The following is a 17679-nucleotide window of genomic DNA, read 5'->3' on the forward strand; positions in this document are numbered from 1 at the left end:
GGAGGGACAAAAAATTCGCAATAAATACCGGCAAGTTACCTCGGAATCTCCATTGATGCAGGACTGAAAGGATGCCATATCGCCAGGTGGTGTCGTAGGCCTTCTCCAAGTCAAAGAAGACAGCTACCAAGTGCTGTTTTCGGAGAAACGCATCCTGGATAGAGCTCTCCAGGCGTACCAAGTGGTCTGTGGTGGATCGAGCGGCTCGAAATCCACATTGGTACTCGGACAAGAGTCCTTGTTTCTCCAGACACCACACGAGTCTGCGATTTACCATCCTCTCAAATAGCTTACACAGGCAATTTGTAAGACAAATCGGTCTGTAACTTCCTGCATACTTAGGATCTTTGTCAGGCTTGAGGACAGGGATGACTATGCCCTCTCGCCACTGAGACGGAAAATCACCCTCTGTCCAGATTCGGTTGAACACACGAAGGAGATATAGTAAACTATCATCACTAAGGTGTTTCAACATCTGGTTATGGATGTTGTCCGGTCCAGGAGACGTGTCCTTGCAAAGCGCTAAGGCGCTGCGGAGTTCCCACTCCGTAAAGGGCACATTGTAGTCCTCTGAAGCTTGGGTGGCAAAACTCAGGTGATGACGTTCTGCCTCCCGCTTCAGAGGGAGGAAATCAGGATTGTAATTCCCGGAGCCAGAGACATCCGCGAAATGACTAGCGAGATGGTTAGCAATCGCGAGGGGATCAGTGGCGACACTGCCTGCAATGGAAATTCCCGGTACAGCAGATGATCCTTGAATACCCGAAATTCGTCGAAGTTTCGTCCACACTTGAGATGATGGAGTATGTGACGTCATGGACGACACATATCTCTCCCATGAAGCCTTCTTACTTTGTCGAATAAGAACTCGCGCCTTAGCGCGGAATTTCTTAAATGTTACCAAGTTGGCCACAGTAGGCTGTCTACGGTAACGCTTATGAGCGCGACGGCGTTCTTTGATGGCTGCTGCTATTTCATCGTTCCACCAAGGAACGAGTTTTCGGCGAGGAGTCCCCGAGAAAAACGGAATGGACTCCTCAGCAGCAGCAAGAATAACTTGGGTGACGTAAGTTATTTCCTCGCCGACGGTCCGCCTGACATCTTCGCTAAAGAAAGCTAGTGATGTGTACTTTGGCCAATCAGCATGTTGAAGAATCCATCGACGGGGAGCCTCGACGGGTTTATGATTCAACAAAGTAAGAACGATGGGAAAATGGTCACTGTCACAGAGATCATCGTGTGCATTCCACCGAAACAGTGGAACCAACGTTCGGCTGCATAGACTAACGTCTACGCGAGAATATGTGCCGTAACGTACACTAAAGTGAGTTGGTTCCCCTGTGTTCAAAATACATAAATCCAGATCTGATAGGAGTGTTTCCAGCTCTCTTCCTCGGGGGCAAGGCGTCTCAGAGCCCCATATGGGGTGATGGGCGTTAAAATCTCCCTATAAGAGGAAGGGTGGTGGAAGCTGATCTATAAGATCAGCGACATCAGTGATGTTCAGATGCTGGCCTGGTGGAAAATAAACATTACACACTGTGGCTATGATAGGCAGCGAGACGCGAACAGCTACAGCCTCAAGAGGGGTTCTTAAAGGAACCTCTTCGCTGTAGCTATCAGAACGTACAAAAATGCCAACGCCTCCGGAAGCCCGGTGAGCATAGTATCGTTCTGTCGAGTATAGTTTGAAATTCCTCAAGACCGTGTGATGACCAGGTCGGAAATTGGTCTCCTGAATACAGACTATACTCGCTTCGTACTCACTAATAAGCTGCCGTAACTCAGCAAGATGCCTGTCATAACCGTTACAATTCCACTGTAACAGTGCCATAGTGTGGACTATAAAAGGAGTGTTAGGTTATGAGCAACAAAATGCTCGTAAGCCTAAACACTATCTAGTTCTACATCCGTAGATGTAGAGGACAGCGCGACATCCATCCCGTCATCAAAAGATGGCAGGGGTGCCGCCCAGAACTTCGACGCTTTTTGGGCGCGAGGGGGTCCCCTACGAGGAGAGCGCGCAGGTTTGGGAGCAGGAGTACCTCCCGGCGCAGACTCATATCCCCCAGATGGAGGGCATGACTTCTCCTTCGCAGGGGAAGTCCGAGAGCGCTCAGGACGGGCGCTCTTTTTCCTCTTTTTCTTTTCAAGTTTAGACGGGCTGGGAGATGGTTTCCCAGCCCTGGTCAACGAAGCCGCCTCCGCCGGCTGGGGCACGACTTTCGTCGACCTCCTAGGGTGGGGGGGAGACTTAGTCTTCCCCCCTTGCTGTGCCGGCTGGCAGTTCCCAGCCGGCACAGACTTCTGGTTGGTCGAAGGTGGGGTGGTCCCCCCCTTCGAGCTTTGACTATTTGCGACGTTGCTGGGAGCAGCAACAGTCGCCTTGGGCGCAGCGGTCTGGACAGGTGTCTTGGTCGTAAATGACGAACCTGGAAGACTCTGAGCTATCAAGCTATAGTCGAGTGTACGGGCAGGTGTATTCATAGAATGAAACTTACGGCGCGCTTCCTGGTAGGAAAGACCATCCAGGGTCTTGATCTCCTGGATCTTCTTCTCACTCAGGTATGTCGGACAATTCCGATCCCGAGGAGAATGAAAACCGGAGCAGTTAGTGCACTTGTATGGAGTTGTGCACTCCTCCGCGCCGTGAGCTACTCGTCCACATGTACCACATACAGCCTGATTCGAACAGCGAGATACCATATGTCCGAATCGCTGGCATTGATAGCACCGCATATAAGGCGGGATGTACGGCCTCATATCGCAACGATATGTTGTTACCTTGACTTTCTCTGGTAACACTGACAACTTGAAAGAGACAATGAAGGCACCAGTGGCAACGTCTTCACCGTTGACCTTGCGCGTAATGCGCCGGACGTGTGTCACGCCACGGTTCTTCATGTCTTCCATCAACTCGTCGTCAGTGTTCAAAATAAGGTCGCGGTGAAAGATGACTCCGCGAACCAGGTTCAAGGACGTATGCTCCTCCACTTTGACGGGGATTTCGCCAAAGTGCTCGCACTTAAGTAGCTGATCAGCTTGCAGTGCTGTACGAGTCTTTAGAAGCAAACTACCGTTGCGCATTTTCTTAAGTTCCTCCAGTTCGCCATAGACGCCTTCGATGTGTCTACTAAACAGGATCGACTTCACCAGCTTAAAATCCTGCCCATCGGTTCTGGTAGCGACCAGAAACCTACGGAAGCTGGATCCCATTCCTTCACGCTGCGCTTGTTCCCAGGGAGTTGAACCTCTCAGTGAAGCAAAAGTTAAAGACTTAGGTGGGCGACCACCTTGTGAGAGCCGACTTCGTTTGGAAGCCATGCCCGATAGCATCCTCCCCGAATGCCACCCACTCCGATCAGGGGTCTCTGTAGGCGAACCAAGCAGCCAAGGCAATACCCACCTGGTCGTAGCAGGTATTGCCCGGGGTCCGATGTTGAACGATGCCTAATACGGGATGACTGAGGCAATGAGCACTAGGACTCCCTTCCTCCGGTCACCCGCAATAGCATGTACCCCATAGCGTGTACAGAGCACTAACAATAGAAAAAATAAATAAAAATAATTAATAATAATATGTCCTTCTGGCATTCGGCTGTGCGGGGACCTGCGTTGTCAGGCGGATACCACTCTCCGAGTACATGATACTCCCACCCGCCGCGTCCTGGGTGGTTGCTGGCACGGGCTTTCGAGCGTAGTCGCACACATAGGAGCTCCATCGCCGGGCAGCACGCACATCAAATTTTGAATGGTCTACATCTGACCCTCAGTAAAATAATAAAAAATAAAGAGGGGACCATGGCCACATGACCCTTTAAGTCGCCTTCTACGACAGGCAGGGATTACCTATGGATGTATTCAGCCTCTCCCATCCACAGGAGGTCCATCACATTATACCAACCGCAATCCATGTCCGCGCCAAGGTCGCCCCTTTTTGTCGCCTCTTACGACAGGCAGGGGATACCGCGGGTGTATTCTACATGTGTGTCCCCCACCCGCAGGGGGTAGTGTGTTTGGTCCGCGAGAGGTATTTTATTTCCCTCAAGTCCGCCGGCAAGCCGGTTAGGACCCCCCTATCCGCCACCTGGGACGCGCCACGTGGGAGTATCACCTCTCCCCCTGCTACGCCATCGTAGTAGGTTCGTGGGATGATCCTTGAATACCCGAAATTCGTCGAAGTTTCGTCCACACTTGAGATGATGGAGTACGTGACGTCATGGACGACACATATCTCTCCCATGAAGCCTTCTTACTTTGTTGAATAAGAACTCGCGCCTTAGCGCGGAGCTTCTTAAATGTTACCAAGTTGGCCACAGTAGGCTGTCGACGGTAACGTTTGTGAGCACGACGGCGTTCTTTGATGGCTGCTGCTATTTCTTCGTTCCACCAAGGAACGAGTTTTCGGCGAGGAGCCCCCGAGAAAAACGGAATGGACTCCTCAGCAGCAGCAAGAATAACTTGGGTGACGTAAGTTATTTCCTCGCCGACGGTCCGCCTGACATCATCGTGAAAGACAGCTAGTGATGTGTACTTTGGCCAATCAACATGTTTAAGAATCCATCGAGTGGGAGCCTCGACGGGTTCATGTTTCAACAAAGTAAGAATGATGAGAAAATGGTCACTGTCACAGAGATCATCGTGTGCATTCCACCGAAACAGTGGAACCAACGTTCGGCTGCATAGACTTACGTCTATGCGAGAGTATGTGCCGTAACGTACACTAAAGTGAGTTGGTTCCCTTGTGTTCAAAATACATAAATCCTGCTCTCTTACTAATCTTTCCAGCTATGTTCCCCGAGAGCAAGTTGTCTCAGTGCCCCATATGGGGTGATGGGCGTTAAAATCGCGCAATAAAAGGAAGAGAGCTGGAAGCTGATCTATAAAATCAGTGACATCATTTATGTTAAGAAGCTGGCCGGATAGAAAAAACCCATTACACACTGTTGCTATGACAGGCAGCGGAACGCAAACAGCTCCAGCCTCAAGCGGGGTTCTTAATGAAACCTCTTCGCTGTAGGTATTAGAACGAACAAAAATACCAACGCCACCGGAAGCCCGGTGAACAGAGTATCGTTCTGTTGAGTATAGTCTGAAATTTCTCAAGATCGTATGATGACCAGGTCTGACGTTTGTCTCCTGAATACAGACTATACTCGCTGCGTAATCACTGATGAGCTGACGTAACTCAGCAAGATACCTGTCATAAACGTTACAATTCCACTGTAACAGTGCCGTAGTGTGGGCTATAAAAGGAGTGTTAGTTTATGAGCAACAAATTGCTCGCAAGCCTAAACACCATCAACATCTACATGCGTAGATGTAGAGGACAGCGCGACATCCATCCCGTCATCAACAGACGGTGGGGATGCCGCCCAGAACTTTGACGCTTTTCGGGGGCGAGCAGGTCCCCTACGAGGAGAGCGCGCAGGTTTGGGAGCAGAGATACCTCCTGGCGCAGACTCATACCTCCCAGATGTAGGGCATGATTTCCCCTTCGCAGGGGAAGTGCGGGAGCGCTCAGCAAGGGCGCTCTTCTTCGCCACTTTCTCCTTTTCTGGTTTAGACGGGCTGGGAGGTGTTTCCCAGCCCTGATAGACGATGCCGCCTCCACCGGCTGGGGCACGGCTTTCGCCGACTTCTTAGGGAGGGGAGACTTAGCCTTCCCCTATTGCTGTGGCGGCTGGGAATTGCCAGATCAACAGTCGCCTTGGGCGCAGCGATCAGCACAGGTAACGATGTTGTAAATGACGAACCCGGAAGACTCTGAGCTATCATGCTATACGACAGGCAGTGATTACCGGTGGATGTATTCAGCCTCTCCCACCCACAGGAGGTCCAACACATTATACCAATCCGCATTCCATATCCGCGCCTAGGTCGCCCCTTTTTGTTGCCTCTTGCGACAGGGAGGGGATACCGCGGGTGTATTCTGCATGAGAGTCCCCCACGTGCAGGGGGTAGTGTGTTTGGTCCGCGAGAGGTATTTTATTTCCCTCAAGTTCGCCGACAAGCCGGCCTAGAACGCCCCACGTGGGAGTATCACCTCCCCCCTGCCACGCCAGCGTAGTAGGTTCGTGGATTTTAGAGTTAAAAGCATCCTTTCTCTTACAAATATATACCCATTGTTTGTGTAGAGTTGGGTCTTTTGGGAATCTATAAAAGGACAACTTACGATTCTGTGAGTTGTTGGGATGGTTTGTACCGCAGAGCCCGGCATTTTAACAGCACATACACCAAATATACACTGCAATCTACTGCACTCACGAGCAATAAGCACAAGTTCACGACTTTCCAACATTCGCAAGCCTCGAAAGTAATTAGTAACGATACAACATGCAGACCGCAGACGAACAACAATGCGCCGAACTTCACTGCTTGAGTGAAATCCCTGACATCAAGAGTATACAGACTGATATTAGCGCGCCAAACAATGCGTAGTGTAATGGGAGGGACGGTCCAGTGACGTCACGACCACGGCCGTCTACTGCGCATCCGTCTCGTGACACCTACCGTCTCTCTTCTAGCTACCGTGCTCGAGACATACCAACCTGCTTGACGTTAGAAGCGAGGGCGAGGTACTGCTTGTCGGACGACATGGAGAAGTCCACCGATGAATAGATATCCTGTAAAAGAGTAATAACCAAGCATTATTGTCAACGTGCTACCAAACAAGATCACTAAATTAATATTACTAAAATTACACAGGTAGTCTACTAGAAGTTGGTGGTGATTGTCCTTTTTAGAGAAGAACAATTACATAACTGATGATGATCGTGACGTTTGTTATTTAAAGTGGCATGCCATTTAAGTCATCGGTCCTAAAGGTATGAAGTGCAACGAACTAAAATCATAATAAAAATCTCAAATTCTACCCACTGACTAGAATCTAAAAAAGTTTGAAGATGAAGAAATGTCTATGAAGCCAAAACCATCGCTGAATCCGATTCACAATACTTTCTCTTCTGAAACGATGCTAATTGTGATGATGATGATGACGATGCTTGTTGTTTAGAGGGGCCTAACATCTAGGTCATCGGTCCATGTGGTACGAAATGAAACGAAATGGAATTAAAATATGAAAGTACAAAATTCATCCACTGACCCGAATTCAAAACGTGATGATGAGGAATGAATTGATGAATATGAAATTATTACAATCAGTGGATAATACGCGCAATGCCTCACATTCCCAGAAACATTATTACTGACCAAGGGACTGCTTCCAAAGCCCAATCCTGAATCGAAGATGCTTGTCTGAATGGATCAATATCTATGTCAACGATCCCGCATAATGGCATATATCGCTAGTAAAGGAGAACCAAGATATTTCTCAAGCTGCGGTACTAATCAAACATTGCGTAAACTCACGATGTTCCAAATATTAAGGTACTACTCACAAGTATTGTACGTCGTAAAGGTAACGCAGACCTATGGTGTTTCTCACACAATGGCGCCACTCATAGCCAACGCAAACCGATGAGGTTCCTCATCTAGGTGTATTAATCACGGGCGCCGGTATTCCCGTAGTGTTCCTCACATAGTGGATACTAATCACTGGCTACGTTGACCCACGGTGTCACTCATATCGTGGTACAACTCATAGGCAACGCCCAGACCCGTGGTGTTGCTCACATGGGTACGACTCACGAATTTGGAAACCCACAGTGAACCCCGCTTGAGTGTTACGAATCACATAACTATTCAGTACCTAACAGAGCGGTAGTACTCGCAAGTAAAAGTGACCCACGGTGTTCCGCGCGTGATGGTACTAATCAAATGTAGTTTCACGGTTCTTATACAATCATCCCTTGCTCCGCCCTTTTAATAGCCTCTCACGACAGGCAGGGAATACCGTGGGTGTATTATTCTTCTGCCTCCCCCACCCACAGGAGGTGTGTGTTTGGTCCGCGAGAGGATCACGCAGACACAAACTACTGAGGAGGGTCGCGTGGAAATTACTTTAACACATTACAGAAGGAAAACAGTTACAAAACGTAGTCACCTCAAAACCAAGACGAAGGGGAGCTCGTGAGGGTAACTCACACCCTATCCCCGATTTACAATTAAAGATTTTATGAAGTTTTTGCATTAGCCGAAAGAAATGTTACATTTTAGAACGTAGGTTACATAGTAAAGCGTCGGACCTTCCCCTGATGATGATGATTATGATGATGATGATGATGCTTGTTGTTTTAAGGGGCCTAACATCGAAGGTCATCGGCCCCTAATGGTACGAAATGAAAGAACAACAATTTCAAAGGCATCCACTGACCAAAATAAAAATAAAATATGTCATGAAGAATGAATGGATGGACAGGAACACAACAAAACACAAAACACAAAACAAACAAACAAAAACCAGTGGATCGGACTCGATAGAGATCGAAAATAACATTATTACCGACCAAGGAAACACTTATAAAGCACAATGATGCTTGGTGTGTAAAGGGGGTGCAAAATCCAAGTCTAAGGCCCCACAGAATGGTACATGTCGCGAGTAAAATAGAACCATGGTATGTGTCATGTTGGGGTATTAATCAGAAGTAGCGAAGACTCACGGTGTTCCACAAAAGTGAGTTTCCTCACCTAGGTGTACTAATCACGGGCGCCGGTATTCCCGTGGTGTTCCTCACATAGTGGGTACTAATCACAGGCAACGCAGACCCACGGTGTCGCTCATATAGTGGTACAACTCACAGGCTACGCCCAGACCCGTGGTGTTGCCCACATTGGTACAACGCACGGGTACTGGGAATCCACCCGGCCAGGCTTTTTACTGCAACGAATCACAAACCTATTTCGTACCAAGTTAGTGATACTACTCGCAAGTACATGCAACCATGGTGTTCCCCGCATAATGGTACTAATCAAGAGTAGTTTCATGGTTCTAATTCATTCATCCCTTGGTCGCCCCTTGTAGTCGCCTCTTACGACAGGCAGGGGATGCCGTGGGTGAATTATTCGTCTGCCTCCCCCACCCACAGGGGGTGTGTGTTTGGTCCGCGAGAGGTATTTGATTTCCCTCAAGTCCGCCGGCAATCCGGTTAGGACCCCCCCCTATCCGCCACCTGGGACGCGCCACGTGGGAGTATCAGCTCTCCCCCTGCTACGCCTGCGTAGCAGGTTCGTGGGGACCCTCCCCTCGGAATAATTTGCGGATACAGCAAGAAAGATGGAATTATGTGGTCATTACCTTGCAGATGTTCTGCTGGCTGAAGAAAGAGGCGCAGCCCGCTTCCTGCCTTAACACACACACACTTGAAACGACGATTAATTGGCAAGGAAACCCTAAAAGCCGCAACTTACATACCCTCAGGGAAGGTTCGAGAGAATTCAAGACTGAACAGGCCACATCCTCTCAATTTAATTGGTTGAACACAAACGTTACACTCAAAATCGAACAAGAAGCCTGTGATAGGCTGAAAATTAATTACAAGAAGTTTCGATTGGCTAGATTCAAAAATGGCGGAAAGAAAAAGGAAACGTTGCCAACGCAAAAATACATTAATATAGTTTCAGTCATGAAAACCTAGAAAAACAAAACTTCAAGTTGTAAGTTCCTTCACCTTGCACCAGAGTGGATGATCAAAGTTTTTAGTAGTGTCATCTGTGGAAAAATGTCCAAACCTCTTGATGTATAGCAGAACAAAACAAGGAGAGACTCAGTCAGTATGGGAAACTCCACAATAACAAAATTACTTAGTATTTTAGTAGTGACATCGTCTGATTGAAGTTCTTAGTTCATGTGGTATCAGAATCCACTATTGTTCGATAGAGGAGTTTCTTAAGGCGCTGATTTTGAATGAGCGGAGTAGAGGTGTACCTCCCGGTACATCCACAAGTACTAAACTTGCATCATTTCTACTTTCTAATTTACACAATTCCGCTATTGCATGATGAACTATGTCTACTCACCATATTCACCATTCTTGATTCATTGCCCCCGATAACATCGTACAGGACCGCATAGCCATACTTCTTGTAGACGAACTCCGAATCTGAAATCAAACGGGAGGTTTACTGCGTTTACAGCTCTAAACTAAGCCACAACTGAAACTATGACATAATGACGACATTATAAACAATAAAATAAGAACAATAATATACACCACCTTTCCAATACTTATGTCCTAATATTTAGGATACAAACACTACAACTCGTGTTAGAAGTTGGGACATGTTTGATTTACCTGTCGTAAGCATCCTCAGCCAAACTAAACCTTAGCCTAAAGTTTGGATAGGGCCGAACCTAGTGACCTTAAAGTATATGGCTCCCTAAGGTCCGACGTTTACATTACAGCCTCTCTCTACATTTGCTAACGATAAGGTGTCAGTCGCGATAAATAAAATACAATAAGTTTTAGATGATGATGCTTGTTCTTTGAGGGGCCTAACATCGCAGGTCATTGGCCCTAATGAGACGAGATGGACGCCATGATATACGAAATGACAACAAAAATCTCAAAACCATCCACTGACCAAAACGTCATGAAGAATGAATGGATGGAAGCAATGCCAAAACTCAGCAAAGGGCCCCGTGGTCGCCAATCCACACTCCCAAGTTGAGAGCCCCTTGGGCCCTGTTAGTCGCCTCTTACGACAGGCACGGGACACCACGGGCGTATTCTACATGTGCGTCCCCCACCCGCAGAGGGTAGTGTGTTTGGTCCGCGAGAGGTATTTTATTTCCCTCAAGTCCGCCGGCAAGCCGGTTAGGAACCCCCTACCCGCCAACTGGGACGCGCCACGTGGGATTATCACCTCTCCCCCTGCTACGCCATCATAGTAGGTTCGTGGTATTGCAGGTTTTAGGAAATGCGCGATTGCGCCTCTAGAGCGTAATGATGATGCGTGTTGTTTAAAGGGGATTAATATCTAGGTCATCGGCCCCTATGGTACAAAATGAGTCGAAATGCGATTGCAATTTATAAATAATAAAAATTCATCCACTGACCGGAATTCAAAACGTGATGATGAGGAATGAACTGATGAATATGAACTTAAAATAATCAGTGGATAAGACGCGCCATGCCTTACATTTCCAGAAACAATATTACTGACCAAGGGACAGCTTCCAAAGCCCAATCCTGAATCGATGATGCTTGTCTAAATGGGCCATCTATGTCAATGATCAAGCATAATGGCACTTATCGCTAGTAAAGGAAAACCATGGTATTTCTCAAGTTGCAGTACTAATCAAAGGTAGCGTAAACTCACTGTGTTCCGAACATGATAGTACGACTCACAAGTATTGTACCTCGTAGAGGTAATGCAGACCAATGGTGTTTCTCACACAATGGCGCCTCTCACAGCCAACGCAAACCGATGAGGTTCCTCATCTAAGTGTACTAATCACGGGCGCCGGTATTCCCGTGGTGTTCCTCACATAATGGGCACCAATCACAGGCAACGTAGACCCACGGTGTCGCTCATATAGTGGTACAACTCACAGGCAGCGCTCAGATCCGTGGTGTTGCTCGCATGGGTACGACTCACGGGTGCTGGAAACCGACAGACCAGCCTCTTTGCTGCTACTAATCACAAACCTATTTTGTACCTAACATAGTGGCACTATTCGCAAGTAAAGGCGACCCATAGTGTTCCCCCCGTGATGGTACTAATTAAATGTAGTTTCATGGTTCTGAGACAATCATCCCTCGGTCGCCCATTTTAGTCACCTGTCACAACAGGCAGGAGATACCGTGGGTGTACTTTTAGTCGGCGTCTCCCACCCACATGGGGTAGAGGTAGAGAAAAAAGAAGAAGCAAGAAGGGATCCGTCACTTCGAAAGATTAAGCAACGAACGAAGAAAGGCAAGGGCCACGAAGGGCGTGAAAATGAAAGACTCCCTAGGCCTAGAATGCTCAAATACCGTCGGGGTCGGAAAAGAACAAGAGTTGACCAAGGGGGGTCGGAAGGATCGACGAAAGTGAGGAGCCTGGCACAAGTAAGTGGAAGCAATGCCAAGACTCAGCTAAGGGTCCCGTGGTCGCCAACCCACGCTCCCAAGTTGAGAGCCCCTTAGGCCACTTTTAGTTGCCCCTTACGACAGGCATGGGATACCGCGGGTGTATTCTACATGTGCGTCCCCCACCCGCAGGGCGTAAGCAGAAAAAGGAACGTCCTCCAAATTTTTCCAAAGAGGATAAGCATTTCCTAGTGGAAATAGTTTTGGGGAAATATAAACATATTGTCTGTCTGTCTGTTAGGTCATCAGCCCAGAGGCTGGTTGGATCCTCAAATAGCACCACCATAGGTTATGCGGTTATAAGAAAATCCCCAAAACCAATGACAGCACCAAAATGAGGCATACTAGGCAAGATGAGGAGTGAGGTAGTTTGCCATTGCTTTCTTCACTAGGTCAGAAAGTACTATTGCAGCACGACTGACCCTATGAGCAGCAACTTTCATAACACTCAGATGCACTAGTCGTGCTCTGAATATCATTACTTAGCACCACCCATACCCCAGCAGCTTCCATATTGTCATATTGAGACTGGGACTTCGATAGAAGCTACACTTTACTCTGGCCTATAGAGTCAAAAGTGACGGATGCGATAATATCCGCGCAAAAGCAGGATGCGTGGAAAAATGTTCCTTCAGATTTCAATTCTCGTGACATAGATAGGCCTAATCGATCTTGGCAAACTTTAAAGTTATGCTACGAGAATATAAAAAAGCAAACGAAGAAAGCATTTCCCCCATGATAAGGTAAGTTATAAAAATAATATGAAAATGTTATTTTGTTATCAAAAACAACGCAAATATTAACCTAAAGCATTTTTTAAAGATGCAACTGAACATGACGGGAGGTGGTACTTTTAATAAACCAACAGTGGATGAGATGGGATAGAAATTGATAGCTGCCCTGCAGGCCCAATTTTTTCCCCTAGCCAATCAATATGACGACGAAGACGTCAATTTTCATCCTGAGGTTATGTCAGGTGAGCTGCATTTTACTGTGTAACGTGCTACCATAGAGACGTAAATAATGGTATCGCCTGCCTTTCAAACCGAAATAATTTTGCTGTTACACTTCAACGAAAGTTCCTGTTGAGATGTAGGCCTTTGCTGTTTTGTTTGAGAGTTGCACGGCGGCAATGAGTTTATTTCCGTCTCTATCTCTACTGAGTCACAAGCTGTTGCAGCACAGGAGCAACAACATTTGATAGTGTTGGACGAGATACCAGCCCATCCTGAGGTTGTAGAAAGTATCTGTATTGAACAAGTAAGTTAAGAAATCTTACAATAGTCCCTTTATTACATAAGTTAAATTTGTCGGCATGCAATAGGCCTACACACCTTTATTTATTCTATTTCAGGTTCCTGCTTCCAAATCAGGCTTACCAACTGATCTGCACACTGTTCTTGCTTCGACCTCGAAAACAGCTGATGAAGTCACGAAGTCAAGGTCGCCGAAGAGAAAGAAGACTACGGGCATGTACCACGACAGCCAGATAAACATACAGTTAGGTAGGCTGCAATTTTGCAAACTGGAAATTAACTTTTTTTTGCGTACTACCAACGGATTTTAACTGCGGTATTGCTATGCAGGAGATGTAGTAACATTTTTATTGCGTTGACAATGAATTTACTGAAAATGTAGTGACATTTCGTGCGGTGGTGTATCTGTTCCCGCGTGTTTTTGTGTGTTTACCGCCGTTTCTTCTGAAGTTAATCTATTTCACGAGGAGAATATTATTATTATTAGAATATGGAAGAGAAGAAGAACGGAAAACTATACTCAGGAAGAAACATTCAAGTTAGTTGAATGTGTAGGCAGATATAAACATATTGTGAAAAATAAGATGATGATTCTTGTTGTTTAGAGGGGCCTAACATCAAGGTCATCGGCCCCCAATAGTACGAAATGAAACGACGAAGTAAAAGTTCAAAATCATTCACTGACCAAAATAAAAAATGTCATGAAGAATGAATGAATGAATGAATGAATGAATGAACATGAATTTAAAACAATCAGTGGATCCGATTCAAAAAACTATCATAGTTAATAGTATTACTGACCAAGGAACAACTTCCAAAGCACAATCCTGAATCGAGGATGCATGGCGTCTAAATGGGTCCAAAATACAGGTCAAAGGCCCCTGAGAATGATACTTATCGCTAGTAATGCAGAACCATGGTATCTGTACTGTTGCGGTACTAATCAAAAGTAGCAGAAACTCGCGGTATTCCACACATTATGGTACTACTCACAGGTTATGAAATTCGACATATAATACAGACCTATGGTTTTTCTCACATTGCGGCGCCATTTACAGGCAACTCAACCCTATGGTGTTCATCACATAAGAGTACTAACCACAGGGACCTTCCCCTATCCCGTGGTGTTCCTCATATAGTGGGTACTAATCAAAGGCAAGGCAGAACCATGGTAGGTACCATCCCATGGTCCTGGTCATATGGTGGTACTAATTGTACCGGGCGGTACACCTCCACGCCGCTAATTCAAAATGTGCGCCAGTTGGAACTCCTCTGCTGGAGGAAGTCTGAACTTTATTGACGGTATTAATTTTCTACTTTCTCAGAAGATGTCACTACCTGGAAAATTTTGGAGTTTTAGAACTGTGTCATTTTTGATGTGTTTTTGTTTTGCTTGAAGTAAGAAGTGTGAACTTTCTCTTCTAGAGGACACTACTGAAGATCAACAATAGTGCACCCTGGTGGGAAGTGAAAGAACTGTTTTTTTGGAGAAAATGTAATTTCAAAAGTTTGTTCTTTGCTAAATTTCTTTCAGTCATTGGTTAAGTTGGCAATATTAACCCTTTCTTTCCCCTTGTTTTAAATCTAGCCAATCCCGAATTTCTTAACTTAATTTTCCACCAATAATGTGTTTCTTCTTCATCTGGTGTAGGGGTTTCTCCTTTTCTCCAATAAAGTTAGCTGCCTCTGTGGATCAGCGGTAGAGTGTCGGCCTCCGGATCCCAAGATAGCGGGTTCAAACCCGGCAGAGGTAGTCGGATTTTTGAAGGGCGGAAAAAAGTCCATTCGACACTCCATGTCGTACGATGTCGGCATGTAAAAGATCTCTGGTGACACATTTGGTGTTTACCCGACAAAATTAATTAAATCTCAGCCATAGACGCCCAAGATAGTTTCGGTTTACTCGGTCTGCCATCTAGTGGGGGCCTAGAGTAAAACGGAACGTCGAAATTGACGAGCAGACAGCCAGATGGCGTCAAATTGAAATGTCTGCACACGGTAGCTGAGGCCATACGATTATTATTATTATTTATTTATTTATCCAATAAAGTGATTGTGGGCGGGTGTTCTCATTCCCCTAACGCCTAGAACCTTCCCCGAGAGTATATAAACTGCTGATTTTTGGGTCTCTGGGCCACTTCTGTTCCATCTTTCAGTGTGTAAAGTACCTAGCAGGGGGCGGGAAGCGCCTCTTTCTTCGGCGGCGGTCAACAACCAGGTAATGGCCGATTAATTACTTCTTTTCTTGCTTGCTCAGCAGTTTAACTCTCGGGGCGGGTCCGAAGTTTTTCCATTATGTAACCTTCCTTAAAATGTAAAGAAACTTGTATCTATTCCATCTTTTAAATTGCATATCGGGATAGAGAGTGCTTAACCCTCTCGAGCTCCCAATCATATTGTTTTGAGGTGAACTTATTTTTCTCAACCTATTCTTCGTTAATGTAAATTGGTCTTCTCTAAGTCACCTCTGTAGTATGGGATTAGCCCTTGCATTAGCGGCCTAGAGCCCGATCAGGTTTTAAACGAATGTATTAGGAGAGCAGTTCGCCTCCTCCCAAATTGTTATTTTAGAGGCCATGTAATTTTCCTTTTGTTTTAATTAATAGGCCTCAGTAGGTTGGGTATTTTACCCCTGTGTCTAGGTCCGTAGAGGACAACTTGAAGGTGGAGTTTGGTGTGGCCTTTGAAGGGCTTAAAGTTGAGAGCGAGGGGCTCTTTTCGAAAACTGAGTGTTGTATGCCTCGTGGAGGCTTTTCAGTGTAATTTGGAGCAAGTGCTCTTGAGCATGAATGGGGTTTCTGCCCCTCTGTTAATACTTATTTTGAAGTAAGGTTGGGCTGATTGCCCAAACAATGTGAAGTCGGGGCGCGAAGCCCAAACCCTGTAAATATTGTAACTACCCTTTTGACTTGTTACTTTGTACCTGCCATGCTTGTTATTTCTTTATTTTGAAAGGAAAATATAACCTTGTTAAATTTTTAAATTAATTTCACTTTCGTAGCTTGAGACCTATTCACCACCCCGCACCTTCTTTCACGCATAACTACCACCAAAACACGGTAACACTAATCATAGGTACTGCAAAAGCAGACCGCACGGTGCTCCCGTGTGCTACTAATCACAAACCTATTTGACGATGGTTGCCAAGTTGTACTTCCTCCTAAAACAATAATAACCACCACCTCACAAACCTATTTCGTACCTAACTACGCGCAAGTAAAAGCGACCCTTGGTGTTCTCCGCGTGGTGGTACTAATCACACGTAGTTTCATGGTTCGAATACAATCATCCCTTGGTCGCCCCTTTTAGTCGGCTCTCACGACAGGCAGGGGATGACGTGGGTGTATTATTCGTCTGCCTCCCCCACCCTCAGGGGGGTGTGTGTTTGGTCCGCGAGAGGTATCTTATTTCCCTCAAGTTCGCCGGCAAGCCGGTGAGGACCCCCATATCCGCCACCTGGGATACGCGTAGCAGGTTCGTGGAGGAAAATAAGAAGACTGATGGTGTTACATAGAAGAAAAAGGTAAGATACAGGTTATGTTTCTTGTCAAATAATTCCTACCACATGAAATATGTTGTTTTGTCTCAAAAACAGTAGAGAAGAACCGTGTTGCTGCGAAAATAGTCTGTTTTCGTAATCTGTGCCACCACTTGCGGTAAGATGTAACAACTTGGAAATTCGGCTATCACTAGTAGGCCTAAAATAATAGCCTGCTGGAATTCATGTGGTGGAGAATCGTTACCCTAACTTCATTATTAATTTCAGTATTCAATTATTGTTGCAATTTATAATGACGTTATTGTTCGTTATTATTAGGCTATTTCGTTTCTTCCAAGACAGTGTTGTAGAACAGTATTGGCAAACAGTTATCCTGCTTTTTTATAGAGTACCATATACTTTTTCTGTTAGTAATAAGATTTTTTTTAAAAATATAACCTCCTTTCATTTCATTAATACAGGATAAAGAATTAATATAGGATACAGAATTTCAGAAGAATACAACAGCAGCAGCACAAATAGGAGGACTCCCAAACAACTAAGAAGTAAATTCGAATCCTTGAAAAAGGAAACAAGGAAAAGTGCTGCTGCAGAGAGGCAATGCATGATGCCTTTTAGAACAGTTGTAAAAAATCAAATTCTAGACAAAGTCCCAGAAATGATACACCTTTCCAGCGAGAGTCTTCCCAGAATCTTTGATTCGGATGCAATGCGTAAGTTCACTAAAATATTTCAAATTGATAATAACATTTTAAAGCCAAGTTATGTGTGTACTGTTGCTGACAGTGAATTTTTCTCTTTTGTTACAGCTGCTGTACCGGTAGTTACTGTATTTGTTGAGAAAGTAGACAACATGAATGAGGCTAGTGATTACTGTGACCCAGTAAAGTTGAAATTATTAGCTTTAAATGGGAAATTATACTGGATTTTTTACAATGGTTTATGAAACTGT

At 45.7% G+C, this 17679-nt stretch overlaps 1 protein-coding gene across 1 annotated transcript in view; it reads right to left on the minus strand.

Annotated features, from left to right (window-relative positions):
* Positions 1-17679, minus strand: part of LOC136872222 (venom dipeptidyl peptidase 4) — a 226349-nt gene that overhangs the window by 199922 nt on the left and 8748 nt on the right. The window contains exons 2-3 of the mRNA XM_067146050.2: positions 9919-10001; positions 6552-6626 (exon numbers count right to left, since the gene is read on the minus strand). Of these exons, the coding sequence (XP_067002151.2) occupies positions 6552-6626; positions 9919-9930 (87 nt within the window). The 5' untranslated portion in view covers positions 9931-10001. The remainder of the gene's footprint in view (positions 1-6551; positions 6627-9918; positions 10002-17679) is intronic.

This window comes from Anabrus simplex, chromosome 4 (assembly GCF_040414725.1).
Source record: "Anabrus simplex isolate iqAnaSimp1 chromosome 4, ASM4041472v1, whole genome shotgun sequence".
Classification (NCBI taxonomy): Eukaryota; Metazoa; Arthropoda; class Insecta; order Orthoptera; family Tettigoniidae; genus Anabrus; species Anabrus simplex.